Source organism: Penicillium cataractarum, assembly GCF_028827025.1.
Source record: "Penicillium cataractarum strain IBT 29864 chromosome Unknown utg000010l, whole genome shotgun sequence".
NCBI lineage: Eukaryota > Fungi > Ascomycota > Eurotiomycetes > Eurotiales > Aspergillaceae > Penicillium > Penicillium cataractarum.
The window spans coordinates 1,598,405-1,617,425 of NW_026622746.1; the positions used below are offsets into that span (position 1 = coordinate 1,598,405).

General features: G+C 51.1%; 7 protein-coding genes across 7 annotated transcripts; 6 read left to right on the top strand and 1 right to left on the bottom strand.

Annotated features, from left to right (window-relative positions):
- Positions 1-1,034: 1,034 nt before the first annotated feature.
- On the top strand, positions 1,035-2,321 carry N7496_012671 (uncharacterized protein; the record flags this gene model as incomplete). The annotated part of the gene is made up of 2 exons (XM_056705584.1): positions 1,035-1,045; positions 1,127-2,321. The coding sequence occupies 2 exons, from the start codon at positions 1,035-1,037 to the stop codon at positions 2,319-2,321; spliced, it is 1,206 nt and encodes a 401-aa protein (XP_056549482.1).
- A 970-nt stretch (positions 2,322-3,291) lies between these two features.
- N7496_012672 (kinase-related protein) lies at positions 3,292-4,144 on the top strand (the record flags this gene model as incomplete). The annotated part of the gene is made up of 2 exons (XM_056705585.1): positions 3,292-3,331; positions 3,468-4,144. The coding sequence occupies 2 exons, from the start codon at positions 3,292-3,294 to the stop codon at positions 4,142-4,144; spliced, it is 717 nt and encodes a 238-aa protein (XP_056549483.1).
- A 1,400-nt stretch (positions 4,145-5,544) lies between these two features.
- Positions 5,545-6,282, top strand: N7496_012673 (putative GPI anchored cell wall protein; the record flags this gene model as incomplete). The annotated part of the gene is made up of 3 exons (XM_056705586.1): positions 5,545-5,642; positions 5,750-5,898; positions 6,035-6,282. 3 exons carry the CDS (start codon positions 5,545-5,547, stop codon positions 6,280-6,282), a joined length of 495 nt encoding a protein of 164 aa, XP_056549484.1.
- An 811-nt stretch (positions 6,283-7,093) lies between these two features.
- Positions 7,094-9,905, top strand: N7496_012674 (ribonucleotide-diphosphate reductase subunit RNR1; the record flags this gene model as incomplete). Its single annotated transcript, XM_056705587.1, has 3 exons — positions 7,094-7,112; positions 7,247-7,404; positions 7,482-9,905. The coding sequence occupies 3 exons, from the start codon at positions 7,094-7,096 to the stop codon at positions 9,903-9,905; spliced, it is 2,601 nt and encodes an 866-aa protein (XP_056549485.1).
- Positions 9,906-10,417: 512 nt separating this feature from the next.
- Positions 10,418-11,832, top strand: N7496_012675 (uncharacterized protein; the record flags this gene model as incomplete). Its single annotated transcript, XM_056705588.1, is given in 7 exon segments — positions 10,418-10,519; positions 10,546-10,604; positions 10,662-10,842; positions 10,876-11,340; positions 11,409-11,494; positions 11,513-11,568; positions 11,645-11,832. Coding segments are annotated over 7 exon segments (1,137 nt in total), but the record flags the coding sequence as incomplete, so codon positions are not given.
- A 3,749-nt stretch (positions 11,833-15,581) lies between these two features.
- N7496_012676 (RlpA-like double-psi beta-barrel domain-containing protein) lies at positions 15,582-16,337 on the top strand (the record flags this gene model as incomplete). The annotated part of the gene is made up of 1 exon (XM_056705589.1): positions 15,582-16,337. One exon carries the CDS (start codon positions 15,582-15,584, stop codon positions 16,335-16,337), a length of 756 nt encoding a protein of 251 aa, XP_056549487.1.
- Positions 16,338-17,224: 887 nt separating this feature from the next.
- On the bottom strand, positions 17,225-17,791 carry N7496_012677 (uncharacterized protein; the record flags this gene model as incomplete). Its single annotated transcript, XM_056705590.1, has 1 exon — positions 17,225-17,791. The coding sequence occupies one exon, from the start codon at positions 17,789-17,791 to the stop codon at positions 17,225-17,227; it is 567 nt and encodes a 188-aa protein (XP_056549488.1).
- Positions 17,792-19,021: the final 1,230 nt, after the last annotated feature.

Consider the following 19,021-nt stretch of genomic DNA (forward strand, 5'->3'; position numbering starts at 1 on the left):
AACCCGCTAAGCTATATGGAACAATTGAGTAGCTGTTCTCAAGCCAATTCGATGGCCCACTCGATCACACTCGAAACTCCACTCGCCCCATCCTGGCGATCGAGGAGACAGTATAGTCAAGGTTTGTTCCATGGAAATGGCTGCTTCAACCATGAAAAAATACAATCCACAAAAGTGCCACCGAGATTTTATATCCACTGTACCAGAGATATACCCGAAAATCAAATTCCTCGTGCGTCTTTGTATATGGACAATGTCCACTACCATGCAGCTGATTGTTGATCCATAATTTGATGGGTTTCGACGCTAGAATGCCCAGGGTTTCCAGGATATATACAGATATCCCACACAACTCGGCTCGAAGGTATAGCGGGATCTCGGCATGTCAAAGGAGGGGTCTCGGGGTCGCTTGGAGCGCGGGGTTCACAGCATCCTTGCTAGTCTGGTCAAATCCCGATGAAGCACGAGCAAGACATTGTAAGGGGTAGGAATCCAAGAGATATTTCGAAATCGTGCCATGATAGTCGAGGGCATCGTTCGAGGCACGTTCTGTCATTCCAACATTCTGGTCATGTCAGCATTCAGGTTAGTATGAAGCTGCTTGAGCGAGAAATGAATCAAGCTTGTCCAGCATCACATAGTCAAGCAATGAGGGTCAATAGTCCACTATTGCGGTAGACCGTCGGTTCAACAGTCATCAATAAGGACTGCGAACGGGTCATTGTAGCAGAGTGAGGGGATTCTGCCAAGATGCTAGCGAAGCAGGTGATGCCGCGGAGATGCCCGCACTCTCTTCAGAACCTACTCACGTGACCGTACCAGCCGCCACAGGGCCTGGTAGCCTCAGGCCACCCGTAGGATTTGCCTTTGCCCAGAAAACCCCGAAACCTCGCAATCTCCCCTTCCGATCGGTCTCCATTATTCCTCCCCAATCCCCACTCCGTCAATATCCCGGGGCCGCGTTTAATCCATTCTCTTGTCTTTTCTGTCCTTATTTTCGCGTTCTTTAATACATTCTCTTCTATTTTCCAAAAATGGGTATCCCGTATGTGCATCTCCCTTTAGTCTGCTGCTTGACGCTGTCGCATGCGCCACCTCGTCGCCGCGTTGACTAACATGATCTCAGGATGTGGCGCGAGCCTTCCGAGGCCGATGCACTCAAATCTGTGCTGGAAAAAGACCCTACTGCTGCAGGGCGATCTTCGATTCGCCGTGCAAATGCGACCCGGCGTCCATCATCGCACCCTACCTCCCGCGCGCGCCGGCTGATGTCCACGTTCCATTCCCAGATGCTTGAAGAGATTCAACGCGGCATAGCCGAGCCTCAGCTCGGCATTCGCTCGCCTGTGCTCAATCTGGGTGTCAGCGAGGATGGGTTAGATCTGGATTCCAGTCGACGCGAAGCTTTGAGCCGTGGTACCACGCGTTCGGATTCGCAACGCCGCACCGAACTCGCCCGACGCTCCCGTAGCCATCGCGAATTCCAAGACTACCTGGTCGCTCGAGCTGACGCCCAATCGCGCAATTCCGCTCGTCCTAATTTAACACCCGGCTTTGCTCCGGCAGTGGCCTACCGCACATCGACTTCTCCACTCCCAGCGTCGGATAACATTCATCTCCCTGCCCTACCCCTTCCTTCGATGCGCCCCTCCGCCCCCCTTAACTACAGTAGAACGCCCTCTGCCACACTGCGGGATTATCGTACTGGCAATGCGCCGAGCCGGGTGCCCCGCGATTCTGCCATCGATGGTCTAGGAGACCGCCAGCGGAGCCCAAGCCCTGATGTGGAGCGCGAAAATGATGCATGGGAGACTTTACTGTCCACTATCACTCCGGATGCAAACGCGCCTTCCACTGACACGTCTTTTTCGTCGATGGTATCAGCTGAAACCAGACGCAACGCATCCGCGTTGGCTTCGTCTATGCTCCCACCAAGTTCAGCCCCCTCGAGCCTGGTGCATTTAGCGCTTGATCCGTACCCCAGTACTCTTCATCCCTGCGATCTTTCTTCTTCCGATGAAGATGAGGAGGATACTCCTGTCAACTATCATCGCTACATGGAGTCTGCCAACCCTGCGGTCTCGTTGCTCCGCCCCGGCGTGTACTCAACCATGAGCAGCCACCCTCCTATTCCTACAATCTCATTTTCCTTCTCCGACTCGGGCGACACGGATCTCCAACAGATGCGGGCCATTCTGGACCGCCTGGCTCGTCGAGAGGATATTCCCGATGACTGGTGGGCCGGGGCTGGTCTCTCGCGCACCATTGGCCGCGGCCTCAATGCCGGTGCCGAGCGCAATGAAAACGAGGGCAACGAGTGAGATCACCGGTGTCTCCTTTCCAATTTACACTTTTAATGACTACGCGTTCATTCTTCTGTTTTTTTTTCTACCATGTTTCCGGAACCGGGTCATCTATGGGGCGTTTTTTTTCTTTTCTTTTCAAGGGTTCAATCTGAACATCGGCGTTTAAAGGGATACGGGATGCATGTCCCAGATCATCAGGGCTTCATCTGCACCGATTTATCCGAAAGTGTTACTTTTACTCGCGTCGCGGGGATGATTTCTTGTGACTACACTGGTCTGTGGTCTGCTTTGTTTTTCTCGTGGCCAGGGAGGTCATCGAGCTTGGACATCTTCATCCTTATGTATTCATATCTAACTAGGGCTTGATCACCATTTCAAGCTATGTCGTGTCCAATAAAAGCACATGCTTGCGCTGACAATTGCAAGCGGATGATGTCATCTTCGGTGTCAGATAAGCTTCTAGAATAAAAATAACCTTGGGGGGATCAGATATCACAAGATCGATCAAATTTGTTGATATTCTCTTCACATCATCAAACACCACTGGTCTGACACGTTTGGCCTCGGTGGGCCAGGCGGCCTATTTTTTCCCAATCCTTTGTGACGTATGAAAATGCCTCGGAGCACAGCAGTCCCCACCGGAAATCAGTCATTGAGAGCCCCGCCAAATCCGTTATCGCGAACCCAATTCGCACCCATTCCCCCCCATAAACCAACACCCATCCCTCGAAATAAGGTCGCAATCTGTCGTTCTCGCAGTCAATACCCTCGCGCACTCACCGGCTCCCAATTGCTATTGCCTTTGTCGCATTTACTGAACGGGCCGACACCAGAGAGCCCGTATCACCTCCGCACGCGACGACAACCTCCTCATCTGCATCTCCCACTGCCCGCTGCCGTTAGGCATTCGCCCATAGTGTCTTGCCTCGATAGGAATATTGGAGCCGGGCTCGTCACTACCGGCTCGCAAGTCTCTTCCGTCATCATGGACGAGCAGGTCGACCGCCTGGTCAAGAAGACCTGGGGTAAGTGGGATAAACCTCGTCCGCCCCTTAGGGCTTGGAATGATCCAATGCCTACACAAACCCATATACACCCTCCAACCTATACGAACTCCATTCTACAAACATACCAGACTAACCCCAAATCTCCTTCGTCTAGCAAAATACTGCTCCACCCCAGACAACGCCCGCCTCATGATAGCCGTCAGCGGCATCCCAGGCTCCGGCAAAACCGAACTCGCCTGCACAATGTCCCAACGCATCAACCAAATCCACGCCTCCGAAAACCCCTCCTCCACCACCCCCATAGCCACATCCCTCCCAATGGACGGCTACCACCTAACCCGCGCCCAACTCTCCGCCCTCCCCGACCCAACCCACGCCTTCGCCCGCCGCGGCGCTGCATTCACCTTCGACGCCCATAAATTCCTACACCTCGTCCGCGCCCTTCGCGAACCCCTCACGCCCTCTACAAAACCTATCTACGCGCCTAGCTTCGACCATGCGGTTAAGGACCCCGTCGAGGATGATATTGCTATCGCGCCGACGACAAGGGTGATCTTTTTTGAGGGCAATTATTTGAGTTTGAATAAGGAGCCGTGGGATGAGATTGCTAGGCTCATGGATGAGTTGTGGTTTGTGGAGGTGGATTTCGAGGTTGCGAGGAGGAGGTTGGTTAGGAGGCATGTTAAGGCGGGGATTGCGGCGGATGAGGTGCAGGCGGATGTAAGGGCGAGAGAGAATGATTTGGTTAATGGGAGGGAGATTGTGGATTTTAGGTTGCCTGTGCAGGAGGTTGTGTCGAGTATTTATGATCCGGCTTGGGAGAGGTTGTGAGTGGAGTGTATGTTAGAGGGGTGGGTGGATAGGCGGGGGTGAGCATGAACTAGCGTTATAGAATTGTCTTTATGGGCTGCATTGGTTGATGTTGATGTGGCTAGTATATTTTATCCTTTGCATATTGCAGTTTGAACTGGAAGTATACATATAGAGAGTGGATTGGACCTTTCTATCTTGTTGGAACATTTAGTGTAATGGATTGTAGAGAGTCAAGTCTGTAGTCCTAAAAGGAACTGCAACACCGAAGGCCCGCGGGCCTGGTCCAATACTTATCCGTAGTCCTCCCTCAATACGACTGCACATACCTAATGCTGGATGTTGAATTCTCCCACTGGCTTCTCTTCTTCTTTGTGATGTCCCCTCGAAGAAACTCAATATATCGGTGAACTGTCTGTAACAGAGGTCTTAGGTACCATATTTTCGTGGACATCATGTAGCATCCGACAATAGATTGCTCTCTACATCTAGGCGATATCTTGAAAGACACAAGGCAGATTCTGCCCACGCTATCTCAACAGGTTCAGATCACAGTAGTCTCGTTGCCCGTAATCTTAAGCGATGAGCTGTTGGCTATTTCTATTTATCCTGGTTCGCAATACCACCAAGACATGATATAGCCGCAAATTATAACGTCTTCCAGACTATAGTTATAACCTCCGAGTTTTCAAGGACACTGGACAGAACATTTGTGGGTTGTGCAAACAGAATCGATAGCATTCCCTATTGGTTTCGCTGAGGACAATTTTAAGGTAGAGAACCGGGGACGATCTAGGTACTGTTGGCAAGACCTCTCTCCCTGATTGAAAATCTCTGATGGACTAAAATCAGTCAAAGTCTGAATTATGTAGATACAACAATCGTCAACTTGTGAGTGCATCAGGGACGACTCCGCCAGGTTCAGGGTCCCTGACGCTAGTCCTAATTGGGGGACGGACATGGGGTAGGATGATACGAGATTATTGAATATTACATGGTATGGTATTGTAGGATAAGTACTTTTTACCCGCTATCACATCCACAAAACACTTCATTTCCCGCCTCTGACAATACCCTTACAGCCCCCATACATGAAGCGCCACAGCGGAGCCCACCATCGCAGCTCGTCCATTGGACACAAGCAACCTGCAACGGAAGGGCCAAAGCCCACACTTTTCCCCTTTCGACGGACCCTGTTTCTTCGTCCGCTTCGAGATCCAACTTCAACTTCCCCTTCGTCACTCTTTGTCTTCTACTTTGCGCACCCTCGTTTACGTCGCAAACTCAGTCGCTCCTTAGCAATAAACCACGGTCCTTTAAACTTCCAACTACCACCACCAATTCCTTCCAAGTTTCTTCCAGATTCGCTGTGCGATCCTATCTCCGTCGTTTCCAACTCCCGTCAACCCTTTCGTATCACTATGTTCTTCAACAAGTCTACCCTCGCCCTGGCCTTTGTTGCCTTGGCCAACCTCGTCTCTGCTGGCCAGACTCCCGCCTGTCTTCTGTCTGTTATCGGGTATGTGTTTCTTATCGATCTCGGCGCCATTGCGCTGTCAATCGCAGTAGCCCCTCGCCCCAACATTCCGATGACGTTCTGGAATCGCTGACATTTTATTCCCCCAGTGCCTCGACCAACCCCGCCGACCTGGCTACCCTGTGCGGCTCCGACGCGAAGAACATCGAATCTCAGATCTCGGACAAGTGCGGTGACAAGACCCAGTCGGCCCTGAAGTTCTTCGCCAACACTTGCAATGCGGCTGGCCACAAAGTTGGTAAGAATTCACCTATCGACGCCGACGAGGGGTGAAAAACTCCGGCATCTTGCATATATACGTATATGATGAGATTGTTGCGGGCGGCTTGCTTCAAACCATACAAAAGTACGCTTCGCTGATTGATTCCCCACAGACATCTCCACCGTCACTTCCAACTCTACCTCCTCGGGCTTCGTTACTGCTACTGCTACTTCTGGCTCTGCCACTGGCACTGCCGGTGCCTCTGCTACCGGTACTGCTGCTGGCTCGCGCACTAGCGGCGGTGCCTCCGCCTCGGGCAGCTCCGCCCCTACGGCCACTGCCAACGCTGCTGCCGGTATCCAGTTCCAGGGCACTGCTCTCGCTGCTGCGGTCTTTGTCGGTGCCGCTGCCCTGCTGTGAGAGCAATCTCGGACTTGTCGCTTGAACCTTTTGCAACACACTTTGGGATATATTGTTAGATATTTGGCTCGATATGCTATGTTTTGATCTCTCGTGTATTGTCTACCGTCTTGTCCTTGGAGAAGCCGATTTGAACACTATTTGCGTTGTTCAAATCGTGTCGCTGCACATGTTTTCCCCCTTTTAGGCCCCACCGCCTGTCATTTTTAGAAAGGCAAAATTGATTGCTATGGTGCTTCCTTAATACATCCCTAGAACCCCCTTTTTGGATCGTGCATGGAGGGTGCATGGTTGCCCGGGCTGTCTAGCAGTAAGGGAGGAGCCAATGAGTCATGATAGACTTTAATCGAGTATCTTATATACGGAGAATACTCCGTAACCCGAGTGACATCGGGTTGTCTGAGCCCGGAATGCGGGCGTCCGCTCGGCCTCAAGACTGCCGATACCATGCGGCCTCCAAAGTGGGAACCATCGCGTGTTCACGTGACAAGCGCGATCCAATTAATAATATTACTCAGCGCGGTAATCAAGCGGTAAGCAATGGGAGCCGAATCAGGCCAAACGCGAAAATTCACGAGCAAAAACGCGTCTGCCCTGGCGACATCAAATATCCTCGCCCCTCTACTCTTTCTCTCCTTCCCATCCCACCTCCTTCTACCTTACACTCCCTCCTCACTCATCCCTCCCCCTCCCATACTATCCATCCCTCAATTTCCCATTCTAATACGTCTACTACACTCTTCTCAATTCTTTATACCCCCCTTTGCTCTAATTTGTTCTCCCATCCCCTCCCTTTTTCACACTCGCCAAGATGTTCGTTTACAAGCGAGGTAAGCTTCATCAATCCTTGACGCTAATGCTGCATGGCTCTAGCCGCGGGGCACACGCGTTTGATTGCCATCCTGCATGGCGAATGGCTTTGCCACCGGCGTCGAATTAACATACTGACGCGATTATCTCGCAGACGGACGCAAAGAACGCGTGCAGTTCGACAAGATCACTGCCCGTGTGTCGAGGCTTTGTTATGGCCTCGACCCGGAGCACGTTGATGCTGCTGCCATCACGCAAAAGGTCATCTCCGGTGTCTACCAGGGTGTTAACACCATCGAGTTGGACAACTTGGTAAGTGGCATTGTCGCCGCTACACTGTGTCTAGTACGGAAGCAGGACAAATGCTAATAACTCGTTCTCAACGATAGGCTGCCGAGACTGCGGCTTACATGACCGTCACACACCCCGACTACGCTATCCTGGCCGCTCGTATCGCCGTTTCCAACCTCCACAAGCAGACCAAGAAGCAATTCTCCATGGTCATTTCTGACCTCTACCACTATGTCAACCCCAAGAACAACAAGCCCGCTCCTATGATCTCCAAGGACATCTACGAGATTGTCATGAAGCACGCCGATGAGCTCAACTCCGCCATCGTCTACGACCGTGACTTCAACTACAACTTCTTCGGCTTCAAGACTCTGGAGCGCTCATATCTTCTCCGCATCAACGGCAGCGTTGCCGAGCGTCCTCAGCACCTGCTGATGCGTGTTGCCGTTGGTATCCACGGTGAGGACATTGAGAAGGCTGTCGAGACCTACCACTTGATGTCCCAGAAGTACTTCACCCACGCTTCTCCCACTCTGTTCAACGCCGCCACTCCTCAGCCCCAGCTGGCCTCTTGCTTCCTCGTTGATATGAAGGAAGACAGCATTGAGGGTATCTATGACACTCTCAAGACTTGTGCCATGATCTCCAAGACTGCTGGTGGTATTGGCTTGAACGTTCACCGTATTCGTGCCACTGGTTCCTACATTGGTGGAACTAACGGCTCCTCCAACGGTATCGTTCCCATGCTCCGTGTTTACAACAACACTGCCCGCTACGTTGACCAGGGTGGTAACAAGCGCCCTGGTGCTTTCGCCATCTACCTCGAGCCCTGGCACGCGGACGTCTTCGAGTTCCTCGATCTCCGCAAGAACCACGGTAAGGAGGAAGTCCGTGCTCGTGATCTGTTCTATGCTCTTTGGACCCCCGATCTTTTCATGAAGCGTGTTGAGGCCAACGGTGATTGGACCCTGTTCTGCCCCAACGAGGCTCCCGGTCTTGCCGATGTCTACGGCGACGAGTTCGATGCTCTGTACGAGCGCTACGAGCAGGAGGGCCGTGGCCGTAAGACCATCAAGGCTCAGAAGCTGTGGTATGCCATTCTCGAGGCTCAGACCGAGACTGGTAACCCCTTCATGCTGTACAAGGATGCTTGCAACAAGAAGAGCAACCAGAAGAACCTGGGTACGATCCGCAGCTCCAACCTGTGCACTGAGATTGTCGAGTACAGCGCTCCCGACGAGGTTGCTGTCTGCAACTTGGCTTCTCTTGCTCTGCCCACTTTCGTTGATGCTGCTCGTGGCGAGTATGACTTTGGCAAGCTCCACGAGGTCGTTCAGGTTCTTGTTCGCAACTTGAACAAGATCATTGACATCAACTACTACCCCGTCCCCGAGGCCAAGAAGAGCAACTTCCGTCACCGTCCTATTGCCCTCGGTGTCAACGGTCTGGCTGATGCTTTCCTCGCTCTGCGTCTGCCTTTCGACTCCCCCGAGGCTAAGCAGCTGAACATTCAGATCTTCGAGACCATCTACCACGGTGCTCTGACTGCCTCTGCCGAATTGGCTGCCAAGCTTGGCCCTTACGAGACTTACCCCGGCTCTCCCGTGTCTGAGGGTATCCTGCAGTACGACATGTGGGACCGCACTCCTACTGACCTCTGGGACTGGGCTTCTCTGAAGGCCAGAATCGCCGAGGTTGGTGTTCGCAACAGTCTGCTGGTTGCCCCCATGCCCACTGCCAGTACCTCCCAGATTCTGGGCTTCAACGAGTGCTTCGAGCCCTACACCTCGAACATCTACTCTCGCCGTGTCCTGGCTGGCGAGTTCCAGGTTGTTAACCCCTGGCTGCTGAAGGACCTGGTCGATCTCGGCCTGTGGTCCGACAACATGAAGAACCGTATCATTGCCGATGGCGGTTCCGTCCAGAACATTCCCAACATCCCCGCGGACATCAAGGCCCTGTACAAGACCGTCTGGGAAATCTCCCAGCGCTCTATCCTCCAGATGGCCGCCGATCGTGGTGCCTTCATCGACCAGTCTCAGTCCCTCAACATTCACATGAAGGAGCCTACCATGGGCAAGATCACCTCCATGCACTTTGCTGGCTGGAAGATGGGTCTCAAGACCGGCATGTACTACCTGCGTACCATGGCCGCTTCCGCTCCAATCCAGTTCACCGTCGACCAGGAACAGCTCAAGGTCGAGGACACCAACGTCGCCCGCGCCAACGCTGCGTATAAGAAGCGTGCTGTCGGCACCGCTGGCTCCGCCTACTCTGCCGTCCCTCGCGCCAACGGTCCCGAGGATGTTGCCGCCCCCGTCAAGGCCAGCCCCAGCCTGGACAGCCCCCGCACTCTGGTCGAGCCTACCGCTACCGTTGTCGTCCCTGCTGCCAACGGTGCCCAGTCTGAGGAGGCTGCTGAGGGTGAAACTGAGGGCAAGTCTGAAGAGGATATCTTCTCGGACAAGGTCCTCCAGTGCAGCATTGAGAACAAGGAGGCTTGCATTATGTGCCAGGGTTAGAATGGGTTAAAAATGTTTTGGATTTCTTTACACGATTATCATGGTTGATCCCCCTTTGTCTATTTTCTTTTTCCTTTCCCTTTCCGCTGTCACTTGTTCGCACTGGCTTTGTGTGATTTATGTATCCATATTATGAGATTGATGCTCGTTTTCTTTTTCCTTGAAGATTTCGTTTTTTTTCCCTTTGATCTTGGTGGTTTTCTTAGGCGCGAATTTAATTGGTTATTTCAATCATTTCTATATTAATTTTAAACTTGAATCGTAGGATATTCTGTAGACATTCGTAAGGTATACATACGAGGGTCCTCACAGCAGGTGATCTAGTTATTAGCCTGCCCTGGACATGTGTCATTTGTCCGTCGGCCAATGGTAACTTCAATCTACCACTTGATGGCCCTTGATTTCCTCGTTGAGCATCGCAAGATGGCGGAAAGACGACTATTCAACTGTCTAACAATATTCTCTAACCCACGACTGTCTCTTCATCTAAACATCGCCTCTTCAAGTATAGGCTTAAGCAAGCGTGCCGTGGCGGATCATCTATCCTTCTTGAAAAATTGAAGAGGAGTCAATTCCAAGCTACAAACCCGAGAACTTCTATCCAGTGCACATCGGTGAGGTATGCAACCACCGATATCAGGTAGTGGGAAAGTTGGGCTATGGCTCCAGCGCGACAGTGTGGCTCTGCCGTGATTTGTTGTAAGAACAAATCAATTTCGACTCAGAAACCCAAGCCAAGCTAAGCTAACCGACCAGGGACAACCGTTATATAGCATTAAAAGTTTACACGGCATCAAAAACGGTGACTCGAGAGATCGAGATCTACGACCATCTAGGAACAATCAAATCTAGTTATGCCGGTCAGTCGTGTTTGCGACTGTTGCTTGAGTTCTTTCAGGCACAGAGTCTAGATGGACATGGTATTCACACTTGTCTGGTGCATCCGCCACTTGGGATCAGACTTGGCTAGCTTACTCCGTTACTCCCTGATCGGGTGATGAGCAGCGTTATGGTAAGGACTACCATACGGAATATCCTTGCTGCTCTAGACTTCCACCACACGGAGGCAAAGGTTATACACACCGGCATGTCCCCCCTTGATCCAACTAAAAGTTCGCAGCTAATAACTAAAAACATAGATCTCCAGCCAAATAATATTCTCCTCGGCATCAAAGACGACTCAATTCTATCCCAATTCGAACAGGCAGAATTTGAAGCACCCATACCACGAAAGATCCTCGACAATCGTACCATTTACCTCTCACAACCACTCCATATCTCTTATAGGACGCCCGTTCTCTGTGATCTAGGCGAGGCGCGATTAGGCACCGACCAGCAACGAGGCGATACCATGCCAGATATCTATCGCGCACCAGAGGTTATCGTGGATATGAGTTGGGACAGCAAAGTGTATATCTGGAATGTGGGGATGCTGGTAAGATAAATTATCCATGGAATCCTCAATTGCCCACTTGAACCTGCCAGGATGCTAAAAGTTGTAAGATTTGGGATCTGTTTGAGCATCGCCATCTGTTTAGGGCGCGGAATGCTGCACGCGAGTTAGATGATGGGTATCATCTTGCCGAGATGTAGGCGGTTCTGGGAAGGGCCCCTGTTGAGTTCCTCCGGAGCGAACGGAGTCTCTTGTTTTGGGATGAAAGTGGTTTGTGCAGGCCGGTCTTCTGATTGACTTGGATATAGTTGAAAGAATTAATAATTGCTGACTACTTGTGTATCAGGTAATTGGAAAGGCGCTGCTCAAATTCCGGATTATAATATTCACAGCCTAGAAGAAAGGCTCGAGGGTGATGAGGAGGATGACTTCCTACGGTTTCTCCGACGAATGTTATGTTGGCTTCCAGAAGAAAGAGCCTCTGCCAAAGATCTTCTATTTGATCCTTGGTTGGTGCATGGTCTCTTTAAGTGAAGGCAAGTGTGGCTGCCCCGATAACTAAGTACCATCCCGTTAAGCAGTGTATTTCATGAAGGAACCTGGAAATATTTTGCTGAGGGGTACTGATACCATAATCAAGTCTTTAATCAGTCTAATGCCGATTAGGCTTTTCATCTGTTTTAACGAGGAAAATATAACTTATCTTGGTAGTCGTAGTCGTGGATGGATCATATAGATGTCGTAGTTGGGGACCAGGTTGTGAATATAGCTTCATATTAAATGAAAGAGAGTATACAAGTAGAGAATAGTGTGTTGCAATAATTTAAGCTCAAACGGGACATTTGGAAATGAAGATGTAAGCTTATAATACCAGGGGTACGATTCTAGTATTCTAGTTCTAGACTGCCATAGTATCAGCGTTTTCCAACGTCAAGTATAGAAGTAATGCAAGTCAGCCTAGGGGGATATTATAGTTCCCATAGATAGGAGCAATAGATCATGTGTCTTCAATTTGAACTAATATGAGTATAATATACAATCATAGTCATCTAAATATCAACTTCACTAAGATCCCTCCCTCCCAACATCCCCTCCACTTTAGACTTGGGCACAACCAATCCCCTCCCTAAGAAACTTCTCACTCAAACTCGCCTCACCTACCATCTTCAATAATCGCCATCCATCCGCCTTCTACCCGACACCCCCCGACCATCGCCTCATAACCCGGCTAGAACGGATCTGCACTTCCATTTCCGGCGATGACATACTGTACACCCACCACACCCATACCTTGTACAGTAAAACTCTTCTCTTCGTGGGGATTTCTTTTCCGCTAGAATAACTTTATTTAGAGTCTAAGCCACATAGTACGAAGGAGGGCGTGGGTTCCGAGTTGTGGTATCGCTTGTGAGGGGATGGATGGATGGTTGCCTTCCCTGTGATGTCGATGATGTACGTGTAGACTTGCCACGCGGAGTAGTTCTTCCTGATTCTCTTGGTTCTCGTCTTTCTGGTTCCGGTTCTTCTTCCTTCTGGTTCCTTTCCTTGGGATTTCCTGTCGCGGCGTGATGTAGGTTCGGGATACTCTTTTTGTGAGAGGGTTCTGTGGATGGGTGGTTTTTGGAAGGGGTCCAGTTGTTTTACGTGGTTGTGGAGGCTGAGTTGAGTTCTTTGATGGATGGAATGGGTGGAAGCAGATTTTTTTCTTTCCCTTTGAAAGTCTTTTTTGGTACTCGAGAGAGTGGCGGGAATGGCCTGGAAGAATAGAGAATGGAGGGTTGGAGAAGGATGCCGGGCATTGTTCTATAGTATCCAGTGTGAATAGAGTATACCCCCATAGTTTAGTTCGTGTGGAGGTTAGCGTGTTAGAGAGCCGGCACGGAGACTAGGGTGCACTAGTTAGTAGTAATGTCTTTAGTTCATTGTTAAGACTTGAAACGAACGGCGGGGAATGTCAGGCCACGCGTGCATTCCTCATCGTGCATTCCCGGCAATCGAATCATCGATGCGATCTCACATTCTGACAGCGACTCAGCCGTCAAGAATGAGGGGTATATTCAATCCGAACATCGATAGACAATGCAGACATCGAGTTCTCTACGCACGGCATCTCCCCGAATACAACTGCCAGAATGACATACCCATATTCGCCCCCTCACGCAAGCCTCGTCGTAGCGTTGTCCAGCGTCAAGCACAGCGGCGACTCCAAAGTCTTTCCCACAGTAGAGACTACAGACCCTTTGATTGCTGACCGTTGAATCCGTGGTTGTCCGGTCTACTTCTGGGGTGATCGTCCGGTGGAGTGGAGGGACCACGACTGGAGGAGGGAAAAATGAGAGAATGACAGAAAAAGAAGGACCCGAAGGAAAGGACCAACCGGATATCCGAATGGATCCGTCCCAGGCTGGGGAATGTTCATTGGCTTGAGTGCTTGACAGGGTTATCCTGGAACTCCACTGGACGGGTCTAGAATGTTGTCCGTTGGAGATTGGGATTGGGTTTCATGTCTGTCTGGCACTGCGACCGCTGGGATCGGGGAACACCGGAGAGGGGAAGACCCCGCGAAGTGTCTGGTTTGATTTAATCAGACTTGGGTTTGAACGACGTCAAAGTGGTCTGCGACTATTGGGACAGTACTGGGAGTTGGAGGCCTTGTTTGATACTGCTTGCTTCAAGGGTAAGGGCATTGACTGCATCGTGACCTGCGGCATAGTGCGTACAGTACGGAGCCCGTACCTGTGCTAGCCGTTTCATCAAGACGATCGCCACCAGTTAACCCACGACCCGACTGGCTCTTTGTCTCGAGCCCCACCGCTCGGTGTGAAAGCGAGATTCGACCAGGCCTCGGGTGGGCCAGAACGTTGGGAGGAGGAGTTTCCCCCCATTGTCACAATGTGGAATTTGCGTCATTTGGGGGGGGGGGAAGGACTCGCTGGATACAGCGCAGATGTACTCCGCACACTACTCCACCCATGACCTGTCATCGTATATGCGCTAACTGGCTCTCATAATGTACTGTAGACCAGGACTCCCTGTGCGCCCAGTGAGATGCCATCTGCGCTGTAGAGTTGTCTCATGGGCACTGCCAATTGCATTACCTGGCGACTCGCGATGGACCCGCCCGACGCAGGTTGGGAGGACTGCAGCGTAGGACGTGTCGCATAGGGCCTCCGTGGTTTGCAAAGGCGACCGATTGAATTTGGACGTGGCATAGGGCATAGGGCATCATTGGAATCCCGTCGAGCGGAATAGAATAAAAGCGCACCGAGTTTTCAGTTTGACAAAGGGTACTTCTGATCTCATATCTCGCCGGAAATGGTAAGTTCCAAGAAGAGGCGGAAGCCGGTGAGAAGTGACCGCCTCGGAGTGGAATAGGCTTTCGCACTGCTGCCAGGTCCCGCGCTTCTGGGTTCGAAGATGGACAGGGGTAGACACTGTAGGGTACAGCGGACGTGTCTGGATCTGTCTGGATAGGTAGACACCAGACACCAGACAGGAGTGACACCCAGTCCACCGGCGTGTCCCTCGACTCTGGGGAACTCATTGGCTGGTCCACCATCGGCTGAAGGAGCCGCCAGGCCCAAGTCTGCCTAACGCCCGCCGAGACGAGTCGCGAGTGGCACACGCCCCTGCGCCATCTTGCGCCGGCGCAACTTTGTTGTTCCAATCAGTGGGCCGAATGGTAGTTTCCGAGGGGTCCGAAGTGGACAAGAGTCAGGTACGGAGTACCAGACAGGCATCTGTCGTAAGATGTTCGGAGCTGGAACTGTCGGTTCCTGGGACTATCGGTTCCTGGACCATTGCAATTGTGAGGTATATCCAATATTTTCGATGCCGAGATGAGATTCCGATGCCAGAGTTTGGGAAAGGGAAAAAAGAAATAAATGAAAATCCCTAAATTCATAAAAAGAGGACGGTGGCGGAGTTCGATTCCATGGTTCGTTTAAAAAAAAAAACGTGGTGGGTCAAGCCCATAGAGATTTCCCGTTCTTTCAGGCACTCCATCAGCCAACTGGCGTAGTCTAGGCTCCTCCGGGTCCGCTTATTTAAAGCCTCCTTCCCACCCCCCGGTCACTCCCTTCTCTCCTTCAACCCACTCCAAAACGGTCATTCCTTTACCGTCTCTCTCTCTCTTCTTTCCTTGTACACTCGCATTCTTTATCGAGTGTCTTGTCATTCACTACTGCTGCGCAGTTTGATCAGTCCCTTCTTTTTTCGCTACTACGCCAAAAAACTTGCGACTATCGCCCACCGTCTTTTCAGACATCCAACAATCATTCAAAATGGCCCCAATCACCAAGACCCTCGCCCTCGCTGGTGCCCTCTTTGCCGTCTCTGGCTTCGCTGCTCCCGTCAACAAGCGCGCCGTCGTGTGGGAGACCGTCACTGATGTCGTCTGGGAGACCGTCGATGTGACCACCACCATCTACCCCGGTGGCCATGCTACTGCTACCGTCATTCCCGTGGTCACCACCTCCGCTGTCGAGACCACTTCCACCGGTCAGGCCGCCGCCGCTGCCCAGACCCTGCAGGAGGAGGAGGCTACTACCACCTCCACCTCTGTCGCTGTCCCGACCACCACTGCCCAGGCTACCACCACTGCCGCCCCCGTCGTTCAGGCCGCCGCCGAGTCCAGCTCGACTTCGTCCGCTGCCTCGACTACTTCTTCCGCCAGCTCCAGCTCTAGCTCCACTACCAGCTCTGGCTACTCCGGCTCCTGCGACGAGGGCTCCCCTTGCTCTGGTGACATTACCTACTACGACACTGCCACCACTTCTTCCAACCCCAGCTCTTGCGGCACCACCAACGACGGCACCACCGAGCGTGTCCTTGCTCTGCCCCACGGTATCATGACTGACTCTGACTGCGGCAAGACCGTCACCGTGAGCTACAATGGCGAAACCGTGACCGGTACCGTTGTCGACAAGTGCATGGGCTGTGATGACACCTCCATCGACTTGTCCCGGGCTTTCTTCGAGGCCGTGGCTGGCTCTCTCGACGCTGGTCGCATCTCTGGCGTTGAGTGGTACATCAACTAAATTCGTTAACGGCAGCTGCGTCGATCGCATGCGCGCGAAAGGGGAGTTTATCTGGTGTTCTTGCTTTGGACCATACAAAAAAAGTGTTTCTTTTCCAGCCACTTTTGGAGAGAGAGACAAAAAATGATCTCTGGTAGATTGATCCAAGGCGTCTTTCGTTGTTCTCCGAGTCTCGATGGCTCCTCTATCTTTTTTTTCTTCATTCTTTCCTGGTTTGATACCGGGATCTTGTCAATAGCCAATTGATGTGATCTGGGATCGTGATCAGGCCCCCCTTTTTTTGCTTTTCTTCCGGTCTTTTACGAACAACCCTGTTTTTTCATGTGGCGCGCCCCTAGTGGTGTTGCGCGTTTTATGACACTTATCTTTTTCATGTTGATAGAATTATGCCTTTCTACGGAGAGTCTTGTGACAATACTACCTGCGATGGAATCATTTTCCAACATAGAATTCTTTGTAAATGCCTTCCCAGTATATAAGATGACTAGTTTAGGGATTCGAGCTGGTCATCGTAACACTTCTGAGACAAGCCTTGCGCTAAATACTCGGCGCATTCGCCGAAATGCAAGACTAACTGGATCTGAGTTCTATAGTAATTATGGTGCTGGTTTAGTGGTCGGCACAGCTATGGAGAATCCCGCCGTTATGTACCTCTCTTAAACTTGGACTTGAACTCGCTCCTCGAAAATACTGTACCATTAAGTTTTTGTTCTCTCCTAGGACCCAAAATCTTAATAGAATTTTGTATTCGGTGGAAGACCTTCAGCCTGATCATCTCTCTGTATTCTTCAGTTATCATACATTTCAAGGGGAACAGCAGAGCCCTTACTAGTGCTTCACCAAACCCCTTCACAAGTGCGATCTCATAGTCACAGCGTGCTACCTGCTCAGGGCCCAACTCTGCAAAAGGTCGTCGCAACGTCAAAGTCAATCCACACCAGCCTATCAGGGTTCCCATGGACGAGGAGAAGATTTTTGGGGTAAATGTCTTGATGGTGCACGCCCGCCCTGTGAATCTCCTCCATGCCCTCGATTGCCTGGGGATACAGCTCGTCCGAATAGTTCACGCAGTTCAGGGTCTCTGCGTCTGCGAGGTATTCTAGTAATATTGCTCTGGGCTTGAGCTTGTCTTGCGCGAAGTGTTGGAAAGTAGTGTGGAATGCTGCGGGGTCTGCTCGATCGATGGAGCCGTAGAATTTTGGGACGAATCCGCGCGTGCAGGCACTGGATGTGTCGAGTTTTTTGTATGCGTTTAATTCGCAGCGGAATCGGTCTAGGTCACGACCTTTTTGTGTATATCCGGCGTCGCCGTTGTTGTGGAAAAGCTTTAGTGCGTACTTTCGTGTATCGAGAGCGACCTCGAATATTGAGGATGCGTCGGAGCGTGTGATCTCCCTGATGATATGGATGTTCTGGGGATCTATGTCCGTTAAGGAAGTGCTTCTTAGATCCATTGTTGTCTTGTTGGGAGTTTTAGTATCGTCAGGTAACAAAAGATAGGACCGGGGCGGTCTTGACTACCTTGGTACCTAATAAGTAGGTACCTAATAGTAAGATTATATAACCATGCCATTTCAGGCATGAATGGATCTGGTAGGGCGAAGCTCGCCAATCTATCTCTGTCTATCGCGACATGGAAGGCAATAACGGCCGCTACTGTATCCATTTTCATTGTCTTACTACTAGATCGTATCCTCCTGTTTTGGCCTTTCCCCCCGAGACATAGACTAGACACGTACGCGGAGTATAGAGCTGTGTATTTCGTAATAATTTCAGCTACCTGAAATCCTGCCCCAGCCTCGAAAATAAATGCGCTCCTCTTAGTTCTGGATATCAAGGGCCCCAGCTTTGTACTCAAAAGTAAGGAGAACGGAATACTCCGAGTTGTGGTCTGTAGCTAAGTATAGCCTGTGTGGCTGGGCAGGGTGGCTGTACAAACCCGTCTAGGAGTACTCCGGACAACTCCAGCTCCAGCTGCAGCTCGGTTTCTTGCCAGCATTTTCCGAGTCCAGTACCTCCGTACTAGAGTGAAAAGGGGAAATCCAAGACATAAGCCACCATCACGGTATCACCCCTGAAACAAACTAGCTTTTGACCAATCATGATGAAGAATTGAGCTGTCGAAGTGGAAGGTTTGCCCCGGAACTAGTGAGGTCACTGAGGCGAGGTTGGTGAGGTGATCTACATGGGAGCTTGCTGTGCTGTTGCTATTGCTACTGTTACATGGAGTTGATCGTGATTTACAGTTTATGTACGGGGTAGAGTACGTAGCCCCTTTTTTGAATGGAAGTGATGTGATCGCAACACGAGCCTGGGGCGTCGGTGTCTGAGCTTGATAATTGGTAGCTCTGGCTTCCTATTTGCTCCACGATTAATGAATTCGAAGCTCGCCTTGTAACTGTGACTGTGGCTTGTTGATACGATGGAATGGATGGGGATGCCGCGCACTCACTTGCTGCGGGTCAATTTATTGGGAGGTCGGTTAGAGATGCCCCATGCCTGGAGGAATTGAGTTTTTGGTCCGTTGAAGCTATTGCTGATCTTTGCCGTAAGAAGTCGCTCTACGTCCAGTACTGTAGTTGAAAATTAGTACGGTTTGATTTTGTGGTACTATATGTATGCGTTAGCTACGATGATCGCTTTGTGTGGAGGTATGATCGGCGAAATATGGCACATTGTCTTAT